Source organism: Typopeltis vanoorti, chromosome 12, assembly GCF_054136105.1.
Source record: "Typopeltis vanoorti isolate ZY-2024b chromosome 12, IOZ_Tvanoo_1.0, whole genome shotgun sequence".
Classification (NCBI taxonomy): Eukaryota; Metazoa; Arthropoda; class Arachnida; order Uropygi; family Thelyphonidae; genus Typopeltis; species Typopeltis vanoorti.
The window spans coordinates 85532388-85553886 of record NC_143560.1 but is presented as its reverse complement, the minus strand read 5'-3'; the positions used below and the strand labels follow the sequence as shown (position 1 = coordinate 85553886).

At 34.8% G+C, this 21499-nt stretch overlaps 1 protein-coding gene and 1 long non-coding RNA gene across 4 annotated transcripts in view; one reads left to right on the top strand and one right to left on the bottom strand.

Moving 5' to 3' along the window:
* LOC150100955 (adenylate cyclase type 2-like) overlaps positions 1–21499 on the bottom strand; it is a 176415-nt gene that overhangs the window by 50924 nt on the left and 103992 nt on the right. For all 3 annotated transcript variants that reach the window (XM_090401092.1, XM_090401093.1, XM_090401094.1), the window contains 4 exons: positions 18257–18315; positions 13155–13238; positions 8284–8451; positions 3593–3698 (listed from right to left, as the gene is read on the bottom strand). In XM_090401092.1, the coding sequence (XP_090257218.1) occupies positions 3593–3698; positions 8284–8451; positions 13155–13238; positions 18257–18315 (417 nt within the window). The remainder of the gene's footprint in view (positions 1–3592; positions 3699–8283; positions 8452–13154; positions 13239–18256; positions 18316–21499) is intronic.
* LOC150100954 (uncharacterized) overlaps positions 992–21499 on the top strand; it is a 184037-nt gene continuing 163529 nt past the window's right edge. The window contains exon 1 of the long non-coding RNA XR_016549169.1: positions 992–1072. This is a non-coding gene — a long non-coding RNA (uncharacterized LOC150100954). The remainder of the gene's footprint in view (positions 1073–21499) is intronic.

The following is a 21499-nucleotide window of genomic DNA, read 5'->3' as shown; positions in this document are numbered from 1 at the left end:
TACGCGTTCATGAACCCGGCATGGATGAAATGATTAAGCGGGTACATTGGCACAGTGTAGAAGCTAATTTCCATTTCTCTTTTCGCACTCCCACTCCCAGAGCAGCCTTGAGCTTTGTAACACAAAATCTCTAATCTCTCTGCATCGGTTGATAGATGCGTGATGAATGAACAGAACGTTTTTTCTTTCTACAGTGATTTACAAACCATTCTTACACGCTAAGCCGATTTTCAATGATTCTTTAACTCATCGTGTGGTAAGTCGACTTTACATAATCTGCACTAATGGCTAAGTGAAGCGTCCCACCACAGCCAAAAACATCGCATTTTTAGTTGACAGTCGCTTCCACTATTCACAACAAATGTCATCACGTAAAATGAGTAGTATGCCTTCTAGTGAGGCAGGAAACGCTGACACATTGATTGTTTCACAATAAGCATATTTATTCAGATTTTAATCTAATGCTTGCGATAATTGGAAAAATGTTTTTCTTCTAATACATGTTCAATTTGTTTTACATTTTTAATAACTTCTTTGAGATGTATATAAACGCATACACGGCGACTCATGTCCGTATCATATGTGTGATGCAGGTTTTCAGTTCCATGAGATTATCGGGTTTCCTCCGTAACAGCTTTTCGTTCATGAACCCTCCAAAATTAAAATAATAATAATAATAAAAGGCACTTAGATTCAAGTCGCAAGTCATAATGCTCGCAAGTGATACCAACTGATAAGTGTGAGATTATAGGAGGGTCAAAGACAGTGTACAGAAAATCAGATATTTTCTTATGGTGTGGGTTGAATTTCATAAATTACCAAGAGGCATTTTAGTGGCCATGAAATGAGGTGAAATTAATTCTGAAGCACATGCAGGTACCGATAAGTTTATAGCCTTGTTGATGAAGAAGCGTCCGATTACACTATAACAACAACACGGCTAGCAGCGGGATCATTTTCTCGCTTAGATGCTTGTTTTGTGAAACTTGTGTGATGATCTGTGGCCTCAGACTTTTCTTCTGCTTGTTTACCGTCTCGTCCAGATGAAAAACAAGCTTCATTTGTAAATCAGGTAATGTGCAATACTGCATTTCTTTTCTCTTCCACTTGGAGGTCTTCTTTATGTATCATGCTCGACTAATTTGTAGGAAAACTAATAATAATATTCAAAATTCATGACTTCACTTATTGATTTTTATGCTACTGTTGTTATTATGTTGTTACTTGAAATTAGCCGAAGTTATGATAGACTGGTGTATTATCTGTTAATCGCGTGTATTTACTGGTCGGTTAGCCTTTTTGCGAGATGAAATATTCAAGTTTCGTAGAGGAACGTCTCTGCCACTTCGTGTGAGACCAGCAAGCTCACTTTTAATTTAAAAGCCCTTATAAAGAGTCTTCGTGTCTTATATGGGATTCGATTCCAGGTCTTTCGATCCAAAGACATACGCTACATGCAATGCAGCTTATTTGTTGCTTGAAATTAGCTGAATCATCTAAGGATTGGAATAAACGAAGCTCTAAATAAAGTCAGAAATCTCTTCTGAATAACAGTTTTACAGAGAAAAAATGATATAATACACTCTGTTTCTGCAAAGAAGAGCACAGCTAACATTCGCCTTCTGTTCCGCTATTCAGACAGATCATTACATCTTACTATGTGTTCGTTGTTACCAAGAATGCACGCTTAAGTAAACTTTCATGTGCTTTTATTCTTTTATGAAATTTCTAAGAACTGTTATATGCTGTTATCAGGGTTCAAGAACTTTCAACAAACTGTCTAATATTAATCGTCGATAGAAATATATTAACATTTCATAGACCGCCTTGAATGTAATACAGCTAAGAGGTTTTATGAAACATCCATGAATGGAAAAAGCTTCGCTGGAGTCAAAGTATATTTTTTACAAAAGAGGTCAACAACCTTAATTAGAAAATTCACTCTGTTTCGCTTTAGTACAAAAGTGCCAAAACAAATTTTTCACTGTGTACAAGATACAAATTAGTCACTTCTAGAATCTGACAGCTTTTATGTTTTATGTTAGATTTCAAGCAGAGAGCTCCCTTACCTCTCATATTATTATTTCAAACTCAAATTATCTTACATAAGTTAGATTTTGAAAGTGGGGGCGAAGAAAAAAAATTGATGGTTTGGTTGACAAACTCTCTATTTCCAACCAACAAGCTGTTGGTTGGAAATAGAGAGTTGGTCGTATCCCACTGTAGCATTGTTGTTATATTCCATAGTCGTTTTCAACTCCTGGTAATTCTGCGAACATACGCTCTCCATTCAGATCTGTCCCTGGTCATATCTTTCAGAATTTCCAGTCGCATTCCAGTTGCTCCTTTAACTCCATCCACCCATCTAATTCTTGGTCTTCTTCTTCTTCTCCTGCTTCCATCAACTTTAGCACCATCATCTTCTCCAGACTGTCATTTGCTCGCATAATATGCCCAAAGTATGACAATTTTTGCTTAATGATCATAGCTTCAAGGGAGCAATCTGGCTTGATTCTGTCTATTACTGATTTATTGGTTTGCTTTGCAGTTCATGGTATTCTTAGTAAGCGTCTCCAAACCCATAATTCAAATGTATCTATTTTCCTACTTTCACTGTTTCTCAGGGTCCAACTTTCACATTGCTTTCACGATTCAGATTTTTGTTGCGAGGCTAATATCTTTTTCTTTAAATAAAGCTCTTGCTTAAAGTTGTCGCATTAGGTGGAAGATATTAGAAACCTCGTTGTTCCAAGAAATCTATGTTTAGTTTCGAGATAAGTTTTCAGATTATCTAATTCTTAGCCTATACATGGTATTAATGTACTGTTAGTTTATAAATATTTCACGAGTTGGAAAAATACGTTTTTAGCGAATAATTTGCCGATTAATTAGTTTTATGCAAACGATAGTCTTAAGTATTTTATCATTAAACTGCATATTCTCATGTTTAGCTTATCTGCTATATATAGAAGGTATTTTACTTACCCAAGGTAAAATACCTTCTACATTTATATCTCCTCCAGAGATTTTTATTTAATAAGGTTAAAACACCTTATGGCAACTTGTTCTGGTAAAATACTTATAAGCTCTGTATTACTAAATCTTGGTATTTCTAGCCTAGCTCCCACTGACGAGACCTCAATAAAGGTCGAAACCGGTCTGGGTAGTGGCCCCTTGCCTTTAATACAAAACATCATGCATCCCCTTCTTGGAGATGTGTTTTGGCATTAAGGGTAAATATTAATATTAGTGATCAGAGCTTATGCCACCTTTACCACGAGTTGCCTTGGTCTTGCACTACCTGTAGGATCAGCTAGACTTGCATCACTTGCAGGCGCAAACTTGACTTGTTTGTCTGTTTGCTTACTTGGGAAATGGAGTAAAACCAGGTTTAAAATTGCTTGGTATTTTTAACATATATATATAAAATCTCACTCTTCTGTAAATCTGGGGAATAATTTTGTGGATGGAGACAAAATTATATTATTTATCGCTTAAAACGAACTTAAATTGGTCAACATTTTCTAATTTGCTAATTTTTACTGTCTTGTTTGCCAAATGTTTCAGATAGTAATTTAATAAAAATACTAACCTCGTTTGGTTTTTGTATACTGAACAAATATCCAATCCAAGCGCACAGAGAAGTTGGCAAAACTACGATAAATGTAATACAGTATGCAAACCAGAAGTGCAGGTTCCTGTGGATGGGAGAAAAATAAACATACTTTAGTTGAATAACAATCTTTATTTAATTAATTGTTTAAAATTTATTTTCAAAAACAGAAACGTTTTTTCAAAACCCGGCTGTAAATTAATCACGAATTTTATATTTTAGCTATGTATTTCTACAGGGGATTATTAAAATAATGGAAACACACATTTTTTGGAGAATTTTTTATTAATAAGCTGTAGGTCCACCTTGGGCTGTTAGAACACCATGGAATAGACTGAACATGGCGTTCTAACATGGAATAGACTGATACAAGTCATGTACATAAGATAATGGAATTTGTGACTATTCTTTCTGCAAAATATGTCCTAACTGTGCTAGTGATGTTGCAGGTGAAAAATGTCATCGAACCTTGGAGAACTACGATTGGAGACAACGCCTTGTCTATTTGCGTACCTTCTCATAATCTTCGATACCGTGGCTCGAATCGTGGGTGTATCACGATTTCGGGAGAAATCGTGATACACCCACGATTTCTCCCATTTTGGTTGCAGCAGCTCCTGCAAGCCACACTCCAATGATCATACTTTTTTGAAGTCGCTAAAGTCTGACATTTGCACACTAACTGCACAACAACAATCACAGAGACAACATCATCCGAGATTTGACGGTGCAGAATGATATCGGTTATCACATACCAGTGTCATAGTGGATGTTAAATTCACTGTCGTTTATATTGTTGTAATTGTGTTCTAGTGACTTACATTTATTGTACTTATTCATAACTAGCTTTCTTCAAGATATATTAGTATCATTTTAGTATTGCCGGCCTGGTTGGCCGAGCGGTTAGCGTATCCGCTCTCCAGCCAAAAGGCTGCGGGTTCAAATCCCGCTGTGGGCATGGGTGTTTGTGATTGTCTGTGAAAATACTAGTGGTGGTGGCGGGCGTAAATGGCGTTGGTGTAGTTGCGGTTAGTTGTAGTTGGTTGACACAGCGAGCTGTAGAATAGGTGTGTCCTCCCTCGATGAGTTTTTGGACTCCCTGGAGGTGTCACGTAATAATAACATTAATAATAATAATGGGCAGCAACCTTGAAGGAACTGTAGTTCGAAACTGTGGTTTTCGACTTTCATTCCCCAGCGATTCTTGTAATGGGAACGGATATAATGCAGACTCTTAAGCTGTACTGTGACTACTTCTCTTTCAAGAATCGCGGATGAAAAAAATTTGAACCGCAGTAATCCCAGTCTATTAACGATCTGCCAGTATTATTCTAAACATGTTCAGTAGACTATCGTCCTCTAAGTTAAGCCGAAATTCAGTTAATTAAAAAACAGATTACTTTGAAAATAAATAAAAACATTTAACGAAAATGTTGTTTTTTTCTCTTCTGCTGCACCGCAGATTCATCGCATCATTCAACCGATTTAAATCCAAATTTGGGAGATAGTTTTTTCGCATGTTGAAATCCCTGAAAATTTCAGCCTATCGTTTGTTAGGAAGGAGGAGGAGTAGAAAAGAATGATTCCTCCACAGATTCCCATATCCGATTTTAACCATATTTGGAATGTGTAGATGTTTGTTTCTTAACCTTACTTCTTATGTCGTTTACTATGACAATTTCGGCACAACTGTCCTAGAATGGAGAGGGAGAAATTGTAAAGGAGCAAGAAGAAAGTTAAATAGCCAGATGTAATCTGGATACTTCAGGTAGCATCATTTTCAATCGATGTCAACAATTTATAACTTAGCAGTTTTACCTGTATCAACTAAAAATAAGTGATATCTGGAGGAAAAAAAAACGCATATCACAAAGCATGCCAAGTTCTCAATAATCAGGAGGTCTGCTGCATTTAGAAGCTGATCTTTTGTTTACATTGTTGTTTTAATTGTTGAGAATGTAAATTCTTCTTTGAAATTTGAGGAACGCCATAACAGCAGGGGAAAAAATACACTATTAGACTATCGTCCTCTAAGTTAAGCCTGAAATTCAGTTAATAAAAAAGTAGATCACTGAAAATAACTAAAAATATCTAAAAAGTTACTGTTTTTTTCTTCTTCTGCTGTATTAAAAATAATGTTAGTAACGTAGGAAGACCAGATCTGTGCATAATAGTCTGAGGTCGTATCAAGGTAAAATGACTTCGTTATTCTTGCATGTTAACGTACGTTTAAGCATTGCAATTATCCTCTAAGTAGTATTTGCAGTATTTGCTATATGACTCTGAACTTCAAATTCCTGTCAACTAATATCTGAAATTCCCAGCCTAATCAGTTTCTTCTAGCATAATTCCACCAATATAATACACTATTGGATATCTTATTACAGCAAAGTGCATTTACAACATCGAACAGATAATAACAATTTTCACATTCCCACAATTCTGGCCTTTTCAAATTATTCCGCAAGCTACATGTCATTCGCGTTCCTGCCAATATTTTCTTCTTAGTAAACAGCTGTATATATGTCTCTGTTAAATCCTTTCCAGTCTTTTCAGAGGACTAATCCCTGAGGAACACCACTGATCATCTTCAAATCTTGCAGACCCGCCCACCCCCACATTATATTTCCAGTTTTATATCTGTCGATCAGCCATTTCTTATCGTGCTAACAGTTTATAATCAAATCCCGTATCCTCAACTTATGCTGATGCCTTCCATACTGTATCCTATCAGAAGCCTTAAAAGTATAATGATGTGTCCATTTCCCTTGTCTAACTCGGCTACAACATTATTATAAAATGTGATCAAGTTACATAGACATAACTTCCACCTTCCCTTAGTAAATCCATATTATTCATTGCAAAGTGTAGATTCTCTGTCAACCCATTTGTGTATGCGAGCTCTTACGAATTTTTCCAAAATCTTCACCTCCACTCTAGAGATATTGATAGCTCGATAGTCGCCTTTAGTATTTACACCATATCATACATTATTTCCAATCTTGTGGAATCTTCTGTGTTGAGATTTCAATTACATAGCTAGGTCAAAGATACGGCAAGCTCACCTGAATACTTTTTAGCATCCCTGCTGATATTTCAACAGCCCTTATTGCTCAATTCTTATTCAGTTTGTCCAGAACTTTAGTACATTCTTATACACTTGAGTTTTTTCATACAGTGTAGAGGTAGCATTGAGCTGCATGTTGCATACACCTGGTTAATAATTCTTAGTAAAATAGGCTCATTAGTTGAACATTCTCTTCTGCATCTGCCACCGTATATCATCCACATTCAGTAGAGTTATTCTTTCACATTCATTCTTTCTGTTACTTGGCATCATAACGATAGAAGTCTTTTCGGTTGTTTTTAGCTTGCAGAGTCAGTTGCTTTTCGTACTTAGTTTTCCAGACAATACTTGCAACTCCTCTGGCCTGTGTTTTAAAATTTTCATAACTGATGCTATCTTTATGCACAGTGTATTCCATTCTCATCATCTTTTTCTTGAAAATATCTTGTTTAATAAGATTGCACATTCATTTCATTCGTACCCTATTCCTACTCAGGTCAGTAGCATAATAAAGAACAGTTACATCTTTAACTGAAACTCCATCTGACAATATAATCAAGTCTAACTCTCTTTGACTTCGATTTCGTTCTGTCATATGTTGCTTGAGGAAGATGTCTCGCAACGACTCAATTAATTCCACTTCCTTCTTCATGAGAGTGCACCGCTACCCAATATTTGAGATAATTAAAGTCACCCGTGTTAATTACTCGTTTGGCATCCATCAGGCTGATTTGGCGATGCATTTCGTCTTCACCAGCAACTGGTCCACTCGATCTCTAACAGCACCTCACCATGTATTTGTTCTTATTTACCACCTTTCACCAGATAGCTTTAAACGCACTGTTACGTGCAAAATTTTTACTAATATTGTAATCATGGCTTTCTACCTTAACTGGACTCAAATTATGATATCATTAGCAGCACCACACTAACATCGTCTATTCGTGTCTGTCCGTCAATTTTATTTTTTATTATTTTTATTTTTTTGTAGCGCATGATGATACATCGGCCGAGATGTTACGCAGGCGTTCGGTACCATCATGAAACCAATATATTACTATTGGTTTTAATATATTTTTGTCGTTCTGTAAATTATTCTACTTAGCTAGTTTACCTAGTTGCAGGATGAAAAATCTGAGTTTTCGGGGAGGGAAAAACCCTTTCACTTACGTACGAGACCGGCTAACTTACCTTCGGTTAAAACTTTGTGATAATAGTTTGTCGCGTATTAGGCAGGATAACGGGTTTATCTATGATGAGTGGGCTACGGAGGTTCCTCCTTTGCACCTGATTCCATTTAGTATATCTGCCTCTGAGAACAGGCCTCACTAATGGTTACAAGGTATTCATGAAGGCAGCAAACTACCCATTTATTCTTTATACTCCTACTATTTATATACAAATGCTAATAGTATTAAGAAGTATCGGGATGGATTTATTATGCTGTGTTAATTTAATAATATTTTCTTAATACTACTAGTACCACTAAACAGGTCCGAATAAAGATGTAAATAAATAATGGATAATGGATTACCTTCTATTTAAGTATCATTTGTTATTCTGAAATCTTCTTTTGAGTTTTTCAAAGGCTTTTGGCACTTACCTTGGGATAATGAGAAAATGAATGGCGGATAAACCGATGAAGAGCAGCAGGACACAGAGGAGATAATATTTAAATAATTGGTCAGGATGTTGAAGGTATGGTTTCTCTAATTGAAGTTTCTCGAAGGTGAGTAGCACCGGTTGGATGCCCTCTGGACGGAACCACTTGCTAGCCAAAAGTAAAATAAATCAAAATCATTTACAGCATTGTTAGTGTCATTGAGTTTGAGTGGATTACAACATCATATAATGAACGCGTACATGCTTAGTTATATTGTGTAATTCAGTTCACTGTTATTTCGAACTAGAAACTCCCAATGAAACCCCACCATAATACTTCCGTTGAGAGAGAGAAAGAGAGAAGAACATTCCCCACTCTTCTCCTTCACACGACCATTTGCTATATAATTTATTTATTGGAATACTTAACAAATAGTTTTTTGCTCAGCAACACTGAAAACATCACCATATGACTAATGCAATTATCCAACTCAATTGTTCCAATGCTTTAATAGTGCTCGGTTGAGAAGCAGATACTAACATTTATTCTTTTTTCTTTTTTTATTAAATAAGTTTAGTCATGCCTGTTTTCAAAGAACGCTGTCTATTGCCATTTATAAAATCAAACTTGAGGCATAATTCAATGGAAGGAATGAACTTCTGGTCAGATAGCGCACATGTTATCATGTACGCTATCTCCTTGCAGGATTATCCACTATTATAATGTTCTGGCGATTCCGTACTTTCATGACTCAATTGCTTGAACTGTTTGGATTTACGGCGGACGCATCTAAGGCTATGAAGTCAGAATATTATATTTGTTAACTGCGTATGTTCTTGTCGATTTGCTTGTTTACGCGATGAGAAATACGAGTTTCTGAGGAACATGAATGCTTGTGATTTTTAATCCATAAAACATTTTCTAAATTTTGACAGCAAAGCATGGAATAATAGTCTATTGATTGTAATAATAATAATAATAATAATAATAATAATAATTTATTAGCTGTGGTAATAAGCAATTTGCTATATCTCGTTTGTTCAGTTCTAATATTTTTAATGTCAGTTGATTAAAATGTTTTACCGAAAATTCAATTCAGGTTTTAAATGGCATAAAAGCAAATTTTATGCTTGTTAATCACTGCTAAATTATAATAAATGGGTCACATTTATAATGAAGCACAACAGAAATATTCAAAACTTTTTCTTGTATAGCAAGACCTGTGGAGTTTCCATAATTAAACATTCGCACGTGTGCCACAGTAAAATATATGCATCTTACAAATATTTCGTCTTACATATCTTAAGACATCATCCTTGAGAGTAAAATATAATATTTATATTATATTTCATATAATTTATATTTTATTTTTCACTGATGATGTCCTATGATACATAAGACGAAATATTTGTTAGATAAATATTATATTTTACTGTGGCACACGTGTGAATATTTAATTATTTTTCAAAAAAGAAATTGAGATAACATAACGTGATCTCTTATAAATAGCATACACAGTATGAGTTAAATCTGAGAAGATATACTAATCCATTTAAGCGCCTTAACGTATACGTCACTGAGCCGTATAAAGAATGACAGCAATTATTCTACAGAAGCAAAAAATAGATTTTCGCTTTTAGAATTACATGCGCAAGAGCTAAGAGACGAAATATTTCAATATGGAAATCCAAGAGAGAAATATTTCAATATGGAAATCCAAGAGAGAAATATTTCAATATGGAAATCCAATTCAGAATTTTAAAAAAATTAAATTTTAAAAAATTTAAAAATCTCTTTTTTATTTTGTGGATTTCCATAAACCTTCATATGCAAATATAATTTTTCTCATATACATTTTTTGTTTCTAAGTGGATTTCGATATTTCAATATGGAAATCCAAGAGAATAAATATTTCAATATGGAAGTTAAGAGAAGAAATATTTCAATATGAAAATCCAATTCAGGATTTAAAAAATATGGAAATTAAAATCCAATGGAAATTCTAATGGATTTCCATAAATGGAAAAATGGATTTCCAATATGGAAATCCAAGAGAAGAAATATTTCAATATGGAAGCTAAGAGAAGAAATATTTCAATATTGAAATCCAATTCAGGATTTAAAAAAATTTAAATTTAAAAAATTTAAAAAATTACTTTTTAAATCCTGAATTGGATTTCCCAATTGAAATATTTCTTCTCTTAGCTTCCATATTGAAATATTTCTTCTCTTGGATTTCCATATTGGAAATCCATTTTTCCGTTTATATCGATATCCGAATTTGAAAACAAATATCGATATCCGAATTTGATTTCTCAAGAAGCCTTTCGAGCACTACTGTGATTCTTGCTTTAATTTGAAGCTCAATGACCTTCACGGCAAAATAACTTGTCATCATAGAGCGGTTAATCCTATGTTCATAGTGCTCTGTGTCTGTTAACAGCATGTATTTTCTGCCCGGTTGCCTGTTTTGGGTGATGATAAACTCGAGTTTCCGGGATGGGAGTTTGTTTGTTGGACCAACAGCCGAAGCAACTAAGGCTACAAGGTATTATTATTTCTGTGAAGTGCTTGTGTTCTTCTGGCCAGTTTATCTGTTTGGCGGGATGAAAACCCCTACCACCACAGTTTGAGACCGGCTACTCCACCTTCAGTTGTGAAAAGCACTGATTAAGGCTCGTGTCATATAAAGGATTCGAATCCATGTTTTTCCAATGAAATGGCCCAAAGGGGGCTTGCTAACTCTGTATGCGACAGGCTAATTCGCCTTTATGAAAAACATATCAAAAGTTATTTGTGCCCTATATGAGTTTCGAACTTCAACCAAACGGTGTGCCCGTATCTGAGGTTATTTTCTGGTTGCACACTGAAAACTTGTTGACAGTGAGACTCTCTTCCCCTATTTCCGAGCAGGCACCAAAAAGTGCGGAAACCTAACTGGTGTAGTTGAAGAACACTGATTGAATTAGCCTGTTCATTTCTGAGTATTAACAATAATGGAAATGTACCAGGAAAGAAATAGTGGGAAAGATCAAACAATGTTGGAGAAAAGTGTGGAAGGAGAAGCTCAACTTTTACGCCATATTGTGGTACAAAATCAGACTAAGGTACTTTTAATCCATACCGAAAGGAGAAAAAATTCCCACGTTATTTAGACGTTCAATGGATTCCAAGTTTCCCATATATTCCGAGCAATCCATTCATTTGTTAAATTTAGAAAACTGTGAAGTAGCAGTGAGGATTAGATAAAACTTTAAGATATGTAACCAGTTTTAGTTTGATGTGAAAAGTAGATATTTGCATCAACCCCCCCCTCCCACATATTCTCATACTTAGTTGGTGTTTTAACATTAATTGACGTCACCGATAATATCTAAAACGAGGTGTGACTTGTGAAAAAATATTTCAGCCATACTTTAATTGCAATTCAGTAATAAATACCAACATGATCAAAGGACATGAATATGTCACTTACTGTTAGCAGCCGTTACTGACAATGTTAACAAAAGCTGAATGTAGGAAAAGGCTTGTATATTTGGAAAACAGTTGCCGACATTTGATAACGGGAAAAAAATGGCCAATTCATTTCATTTCTAAGGGAGAAAAAAGACTTATTGCAGTATACAAACATACAGAGATAAAATGCCTTGGATGCTTCTTATTTCGAGTAATGGTACAATCTGACACCTACGTGTTTTCTTATATAAACACGTAGCTTGTAAAAGATTTGTTAGGGTTTCAAGGTAATTTTTAAGCCGAAGATTTATGAAGAATTTCGAAACGTTAAAGATAAGTCGTTAACGTTCTTAATCACTCTGATAAAAATGCAGTTTAAGAGAAGTGTATCATGCATGACCTTGAATTTTTACATGATATCGTGCTTTCAACATAGTTCATTTTGCGTATGAAGTACCGTATGCTGACAGCAATTTGAGAGAGAGAGAATGTTGATGGTTTGATATTTCTAGACAGGTTTCTAGAGAGCCCTGGGGTAAAACTTCTAATTGATATTATTAACACAATTATCACTGTAAACAATTAAATTATGCTTTAAACCTTATTTAATTATAATTTAATTACTGCCAAATCAACAAAGGCTGTCAGGCCATTATGTATTGCTATGAGGTGCGTATACTTCTTGATGGCGGACTGCCTGCTGTTCTAGATGAAAAACTCTACCACTTTCGTATGGGACCGACCAACTCAAAAGGAGGGTTCATATCTCCACTTAGAAGGAATATGAACTTAGTTCCTTCCAAATGAAGGGTAAATGTTGCATTCAACTCATGACTGCGCAAATATTCAGAATTCTAGATTTCGGAAGTTGCTGTGATGCTATATAAATATTCCAGTTTCATAATTTTCAAAACAATAGTGTGCATTTTAGCGGCGATACGCCATATTATAAAGAGTTCTCATTTTCAGTCTTATTTCTGCTGGCGCATTAACAGAAATCTATGAAATATTAAACATAGACAGATATCCAGATATTTATTACATATTAATCAACTCAAAACATTGAACTAATCAATTTAGATCAGATCAGGTTGGTTTGGTTAGGATTATGATGGAAGCAACTATTGGCTATGAAGTCAGTGTGTGTGTGTGATGTCCGTTAATTGAATGAACGGACATCACACACACATGATGTCCGTTAAATGAATGAAATTGAATGAAACAGTGACAATCCGATCGTAGATGGGATTGTCATTGTTTTTTCCTTTGATGTTTTGTGGTTTATAATTAACGCAAGGCACTCCAAAGAAATAAGAGAATTTATTAAATTGCTAGTTATGAATCTCCCAATGAAAAAGAATACCAGTTATACTGATATTATGCATTAAAATGACAGAATAAAAATAAATACATACTCGGTTTTGCTCAGAGCCATTGTATCGATCGCTGTTTCCATGAAGTGATTGACTCGTGCTACCATCTGGTGATAGTGCATCAGACTAAATAAATTTATAAAGGTTTATTAGATGCTAATAGTAAATTATCCTTAAGTCTCAGCACAATAACACAATGAGCGTTTTTGTTTATTCATTACTATTGATTTTCGTAACGCGCATCAATATTAAGAATAATTTTAAGATATAAATATTTAATTAATATTGATTACTAAAAACATTCTGTATATTAAATCAAATTCTTCACATTAAGTCACAATAATTCAGTTTCGTACATCAAACTTCCTTTCCATACTTATGCCCGTAATGCATGAATAAATCCATGATGCATTGAATCCATTGAAAAGTATTAAAATACTTTTCGATTAAAACTGCGTCAAAGAATTTTCAATATTTTAAAATGAAATCACCAAAAGCGCGAGTTGTACAATAAGCTCTTTGATCGGAAAGAAACAGAATGTAACTCCATTTTAACTTGGAGAGGGACCTGGAAGATAACAAGGTTTAAGTGAAATGAACTTACATACCTTTACTATACGAATGCCATAAAGGTGTGTTTGTATATTATAACATAAATTGAAAGCCAAACGGCTATTTTTCTGGCATCCTTAATAATAATTAAGGGGATACAAATCTCTTGTTGTTCAACTGCCAGTAAGCAAAACTCTAAGATCATCACTGATGAGACCTCAAAAAAGGTTGAAACCGGTCTGGGTCGTGACCTCTCCTCATAATGTAATTATAGTTCACCCACCGATTAGAGGTCCCTCGACACTTCTGCGCATGCCAGAAAAAGGAGAATCCATTCCGAATAGGGTAATCAATCAGTCTTCTGGGATGTGTTTGTTTATTATTACAGGTCGGAAAATTTAGCTTTTCTTTCGAACATTGTAGTTTTTAAAGTGTAACTATTTTGCTTGTATAACAGTTGGAAAAATGTACGTAGAATATTAACAAAATTAAAAAAGGCATGGCATAAAATAAAAATTTAACTAAGTTTATTTTTAAGAAAGTTTTCTATAAAATAAAAATAATTATACAGAAAAACAGAAATTTTTTCAAATGAACTTAGATATTCTAAACTTACAGTTGAGAGAACTGAGACGCTTTAATGTCCTAAACTGATTAATTATTTATGATTTGTTGTGACTCTTTTAACAAACCCATTCAAAGAAAAAAGGCTGGAAAAAAATACCATTATCAAATCCTTTTAATCTTCATAGTCACCTGAATCGGTGTCCGAATCGCCATCACTTTCACTTAAACTGGTCATCAAAGGTTCGCATAATTCTTCGATAATTCCGTCTCTGTCCCAACACATATTTTCCAATGAGGTGACATGAAAGCAATATTTACCCCAGTTTTGAACTATAATACTGTCAATCGCCTGTTCTGAAAGCTCAAAAAGTTTCAGCATGTCAATATTTCCAGTTACGTTCCGATGGCGAATGAAACTTTTCACTTCTGCCCAAACATACTCAATAGCATTAATATCGCAATGATATGGTGGTAGCCTCAAAGCTAGAAATCCATGCTCTTTGAGCATCGTGTCGAATTTAAATAGTTTAGTTGTGGGCGAGTTTCTTTTGACCAAATTAAGCAATTCAATTTTTCGCATATCTGGGGAATGAGAAATGTTATTTGCAGAGAGCCAATCCATAAGAACTTGCTTCTTATTAGACCAATTTGGAACTTTGTTTAATCGAATAGAGTGATATGAAGCGTTATCAATTATAACAACAGCATTTTCAGGAAAGTTTGGAATGAGTTTTTTTCTGCCCACTTTTTGAAGGTTAGAATTCATTTGCCTATGGTAATTGGCTTTGTATAGTAAGTTTGAATTCGGTAAAAAACCCATTTCTCCACCCGCACACAAAATTATTATGCGCCGTGAGGCATTTCCGGTTTGTAGCACTCCACATTCTTCTCTAGACTGCCAACATTTTTCATAAGTTAAATTACTATCAATCCAAGTTTCATCTAGATATACAATCGGTCTTTTCTCCTCCCTGAAACGTCTTATTGCTTTCAAATACTGCGTTCTAGATAAAACAATGTCACTTCGCTCCATGATAAGTTTCCTTTTATTCTGGGACTTTTTAAAACAAAATCCGATTTCATGAAGTATTTTGATTAAAGTTTCTCTTTTCCAAGGAAAATTAATTTTTCCTTTAAGCACAGGAATCAATTTCGGAACAGTTGGCACTCTTTTCTCGACCACGTAAAATTCGTGAATAGTTCTTCTTATAACGTCAAAATCATTAAGCTACGGTTTCGATGGTTTTCTTTACTCTGGCGCTTTTTTTAGGAGATTTAAATTTTGGCTTACCTTTACCTTTTGATTCCCTACGAATTCTTTTAACAGTCGACCCCGATACGCCCGCAATTATACTTGCACGTTTTATGACTTGAGAAAGGAGAACAAGGAGACGATTCTTTTTTCGCAGAATGTCAGCACATTATTCAATATTCTTTTGCAAGAGATACTGAAACGTTTAACAATAGAACTTGTTGACTGTACTGGATCCATCATACAAATTAATAATAAAAAATAATGCAAAAAAAGCGACAACAAAAATCAAGCTAGTACTAGTACAGCGACAGACAAGAAAGCACGTGATTTCGCATGTTGGCGACCAATTAGTACATCCTTCATTTCTTTCTCCCCTTCAGCATGAATCGACTATTCTTGGCAAAATGCAAAGGAGAGATCTACAAACGGTGGGCGAACTATACAGTATTACATCCCCTAGGGGTTGTGTTTTTACATTATGAGAAAATATCAAGGATAGTGAGGGTATCGAGTTGCCTTGGTGTTGTACTACCAAGTGGTCATTTACACTTAGATTCGCCGATAGTTTTTCGGTATATATGAAACTTATAGATTCGTAGTTCTCGATCTTAGAGTTTTGCTTACTGGCAGTTGAACAACAAGGGATTTGTATCCCCTTAATTATTATTAAGGATGCCAGAAAAATAGCCGTTTGGTTTTCAATTTATATATATATTTTTTATTTCTTAAAGGAATGCGTAATAATTTTTTAAATAAACAGTTTAAATTTATTTCACACAGCACTCTTTAATTAGCGAAATCATGTCACGCGCATTCAATACTATGAATTATACATGAGGCCAATTTTCCTCATCCTTAGGACCTTAGGACCGGCTAAGTCCTCAAATGAGGGATTTTTAAGTATGTATTTTTGACTGTAGATCCGTGTGTGCTCACGGACCTGTTTGCCTGTTCTGAGGGAAGAAAAACCAGAGTTTCCGGGTGAAAAAACCTTACCTCCTTATGAGACCGGCTGACTCACCAGTCGAAAGTGATAAGGTTCCTCACGTCATGGACGGAAATCGAACCCAGGTCTTTCCGATCAAAGGGCTTCGTTTATACCGACTGCGCTACGGAGGCTCTTAAGGTAATTGATGTATATTAAAATCGGTAACAAAATATATATATTATTTCAATGAATCTTAAGCGCTCTGTCTCTCATGTTTATGCCTTACACTAACGTTTTTTAAGGAAGGCATTTTAAATATTTGCTGCTAATGAGATGATGATTATAATTATCTTAAGCTCGGAAATTCATCCAGTGAAATTGAGTCACTGCTCAATACATTCCTAATCTTCAGTGAAGAAATTTGTGTAGAATTTGAACTTGAGAAATGAGCAGCACTCTCCATTGTCCCAGGGAAAATAACAAGCAGTCAAGGAATCACATTTGTAGATGGAAAGAAAATTAAAAACTTGTCCCAGAACAAATCCTACAAATACCCAGGAATTCTTGAGGCAAATGATATTTTGAGTTCAGAAGTCAAAAATGAAAACAGAATCTGAATATCTGGAAAGAGAAAAGTTCTAAGGTCCAAACTGAATGGATGCAACACTATAACTGCAATCAATACATGAGCCATCCCTATAATCAAATACACTGCAGGGATAATTGACTGGACACAAGGTCGATTTGTACGCAGTTGATCGCAAAACACGAAAATTAATGACAGCGAATCATGCCTTGCACTCTCGCAGTGATATGGGCTGGTTATACATAGCCAGGAAACGTGGCCTTTGACAAGTGAAGCAAATAGTAGAACAAAGGTGAGGCTGGATTAGATCAAGGATGGCACAGAAAACATGCTGCTCTTGAAGCTGACAAAGAAAAAGTAGTGAATATAGTAGATTCAAAAAAGCAGTATACAAGAATAAAGAAATGGCAAAATAGATCAGAAATTTGGAAAAATAAAGTACTTCATTTGGTCAATATTTGAAGGATGTTGAAGTTCAAGTTGACAGTCACTTAACTTGACAGTGGCTTCAGCACGGCAAACATCAAGAAAGAGACAGAATGTGCAATACTCTGCTCAAAGACAAATACTAGAAACGAATGCAATAAAAGCGAAGATTGAAAAGATCCGTAAAGATAGCAAATGCCGACTATGCAGAGAAAAAGAAGAGACAGTTGATAATCTAATTAGTTCTTGCAGCAAAATCGCTCGTGCAGACTTATAGTCTGTATGAGCGGGTAGCAAAAATTGTACACTGGGACTTGTTTAGGAAATATGGTTTCCCAACTTGCAAAACTCCTTGGGAACACACAGTTGAAAAAGTTATTGAAAATTAAAAATTCAAAGATTTTATGGGACTTTTATGATTCTGATAGATGGATATCTAGAGTATAATATACCAGACATCACTGTAGTCAAACAACAACGTGTCTGGTTTATTGATGTGCCGATGCCAGGGGATAGTAGAGTAGAGAAAAAAAAGTGCATGGTAAACAAACCAAGTATAGGGATCTAGAGATTGAAATTCAACGACTTTGAAACATGAAAGCAACAATAGTTCAAATTGTCATATTTGAGCATTAACATTCGGGCCTTAACCAAAATAATTGACTAGATATCATCGTAAAATGTGAGATGTCCCTAAAAGTACCGTTTTGGACTTATTTGTCAGTTAAAGATTTCGTTATGTTGTTTCATATTTCTTAATTAGTCTTCTACTGTGAACTCTGTTAATGGAATATAAATAATAATAATAATAATAATGTATGCATACTTACCTACTCCCAAGCACTGTTCTTCTACGTGACGACAGCACTTCAGTAACACTTGTTTGTCGCTATGGGAAAAACAAAATAAAAGTTATTAATGAAGAAAAATCTTACATTGATTGCCGAGTAGGTTTGGTAACTACATCGTTACAGCGGAATCTAATAGAGAGGTAAATGCAGAAATAGGCTTCCCTAAGGCATAAAATTTGAAAAAATATCAGTAGAGCTCCCCGTGATCGCTTAGGCGTGAGATTATTTTTCCTCAACAAACTTTCTTTTGTTCGGTTTTTGTAGGACAAGACACTGAATGACACTCACTCATTGGATGCCATGTCTTATATACTTCGGTCTGTTTAAATGTACTTATCTAAGTGCAAGCTTACTGTGATGGATAGCATGACAGTATGCTTGCACTTAAGTTTCACTTACTGAACTGTTGTGGAGGAAGAAACCCTCTATGGTTAACCTTATAACTTAAGAAAAAAATGAAAATCGGATGTTTGCTTCATCCTTAAAAAAACAAAAGAAAAAAAAACAGTAACTCGAAAACACACGTAAATGACTGACACAAAACACTTGTTTCATAGCCTGAATTCCAACTCAAACTAAACTTCCAGCAACGTTTGCAATGAACCTCAGAGTCTATTAGACTACAAATAGTGCTAGTTACTTAGTCCCCATTTTTGTTTTGTTTTGTTTTCTTTCTATAGATGGCAAAATAATCCTACTTAGCGAACAAAGATGGGCAGAAATTAATTAATCAGCATATGACTGACTGTGAGACTCATATCGGGATACGGCACTATCTTTATTACAACCAATTATACTTCGTGATTTCTAGGGTTTTACATTTGTGAAAGATGAAAAACACTGCCACAATCGTGTGACACCGGTTAAAGTCCACTTTGAAGGTCCTTTTCGTACTTCGACGAGAATAAAACCCAGGTCTTTCCAAAATACGTAGTTTACAGAGGAAGCTGTCTTAATTACCGAAAACGTATTATTTAAAGTTATGATATTGACAATATGTACAAGCAGGGCCTGCTGTAGGCTTAGGTACAATGGGTATAGGCTTAGGGACGCAATGACTTTGGGGCGCCAACATCGTAAAAAAAAAAAAGAATAGTATTAGTCGGAGTAATAGTACAAAAAGTTGCCACTTTTTTGGCAATAACTATAAACTGCTTTTAGCAATAAAGAATTTTATGATGCCTGTCTTGTCTTACAGTGCGTTGATAAAACTGGACTAGGGGCGCCACATACCCTCGAGCTAATACTGTGTACGAGTATCAAATATACAATAAATTCTTTGTTAATGAACTGATCGCAGAAGTAACGGTAAAAGTTTCTTTCTTTTTTTTTTTTTTAGTTCTGGAAATGGAAGGAAAGAAGGTTATTGCTTATGACAACATCAAATCAATAAATCTATGACGCCAGTTTATCATCACGACTGTTAATCTGCATTAAATATTATTCAAAAGGTTTGTGTTTTGCAGAAAGAAAAGCGTGAGTTTCCAAGAAGAAAAATTCCCTCTACCTTCGTATATGAGACCAGTTAATTCGGCTTCCACTGAAAAGTTTTAGAAATGTTCGTTGCGTCATCTAGACGGGATTCTGAACTTCGGTTTGCGAAAAAAAAAAAAAAAAAAGGACACATTAGTTCATTTAACTGCAAGAAAAAAAAAGGAAATTATTAATTTTTTAATCGAATTCAGAGAATAAGATTTGTATCAGGCCTCTAGAATATTCAAAAGAATTCTTCCATGAATTGTATTAATGTTTTCAAAAAGGGAAGTGGAGATTTAGTGTTTTGTTGTGAGAGTATATGGGAGTCCATACATTGTACTTCGTCACAGAATAACATGTGTCATAAAAAAAAAATAAAAATAAAAAATAGAGAGTAAAGTAATTTATCGATGAGCTGTAAGACTCGTTTTCAAGCAAATTATTTTATCTTAGGGTTAAACGGATATCATTAGACTATACTGGAGCAGAATTAATTCTTTCATGTGCTCCATTAAATTCTTATCAAAAGAGGTACATTCTAACGCAAGGCGAGTGAGATTTTTTTTATGTGGCCCCATCGATTCTATTTGGTTGCTGTAATTTTTTTTTTCTGTAAACCTATAGTACATTAGTACCGTGGTTGGCTAAGGATTTTTGCTATTTTTATTCATTTTATATATTTTTGGTATTTTTTTTTAAATTTATTTTTACATAATCCGGAAACCTTGATGTAGAGATCAGATATAGACTTTTTCAATCCACTTTAGACCTTCAATAAGCAGCTAAGCAAATAAGCAATAAATACCACAATGGATTTTCCATATATTTTGATTATTGTGATTTCTTGTATTTTAAAGCCTTTGCTTATATTTCCTTTTATGCTACATGGTGATAATTCTGTAAGATACTCTTGGCCTAAGGATTATACATTAAAAAAAAAAAAAAAAAAACATTCGCATTGCAAGGTAAATAATCACAGATTGTTATTAGAGAACTGCAATTTATACTCAACATTTTATAATTATGTGTTCTATATATATATATATATATATATATATTTTTTTTTTTTATTCTCGTACTAATACGCGAAGCCGTTTTAATTCTATCTAACTTTTTGGAGACTGAGTGAGCAGCTCAATCTCCACTGGTAGCCATTCAGAGATAGTTGGCCCAAGACCATCACAAATTTTAAGTGGCATCCAATGTCTGAAATAGTGTTAGTTCTACGGTCGATTTTCTTGAGTTTACGGCACGAAAATATCGAGTTTCCGGGAAATAAAACCCTCTTTCCAATGTGAGAGAATGACTAATTCAGATACCGAGTCGAAGAAAGGCTTAGCAAGAGTTTCTCTAATCGGCAACTAGAATCGAACTCGGGATGCTCTTTCTTCGTGCGACCTAGTACTGGGGAGGGCAAACACCATTTTCACTGTTCACTGAGTTACACAGGCTGTGTGTGTGTGTGTGTGTGATTTATATATAATTAATCAATAGAATTAATTTAATTAATATAATACATTTAACAGCTACCGTATCGAGGATAAGGTGATTAGCCCTATGCCTCCCGGTGTGTCCTATATCTGTAAATGCGTGTGTTTACTGGCCGGTTTGTCTGTTCTGGGGAACGAAACACCCCAGTTTCCAGATGAAAAAAATTCCCTACTTGATATGAGACCGGCTAACTCACCTTTCGTCGAAAGAGACCAGATAAAGGTTCTTTATCAATGTATCTGTCTATATATATAT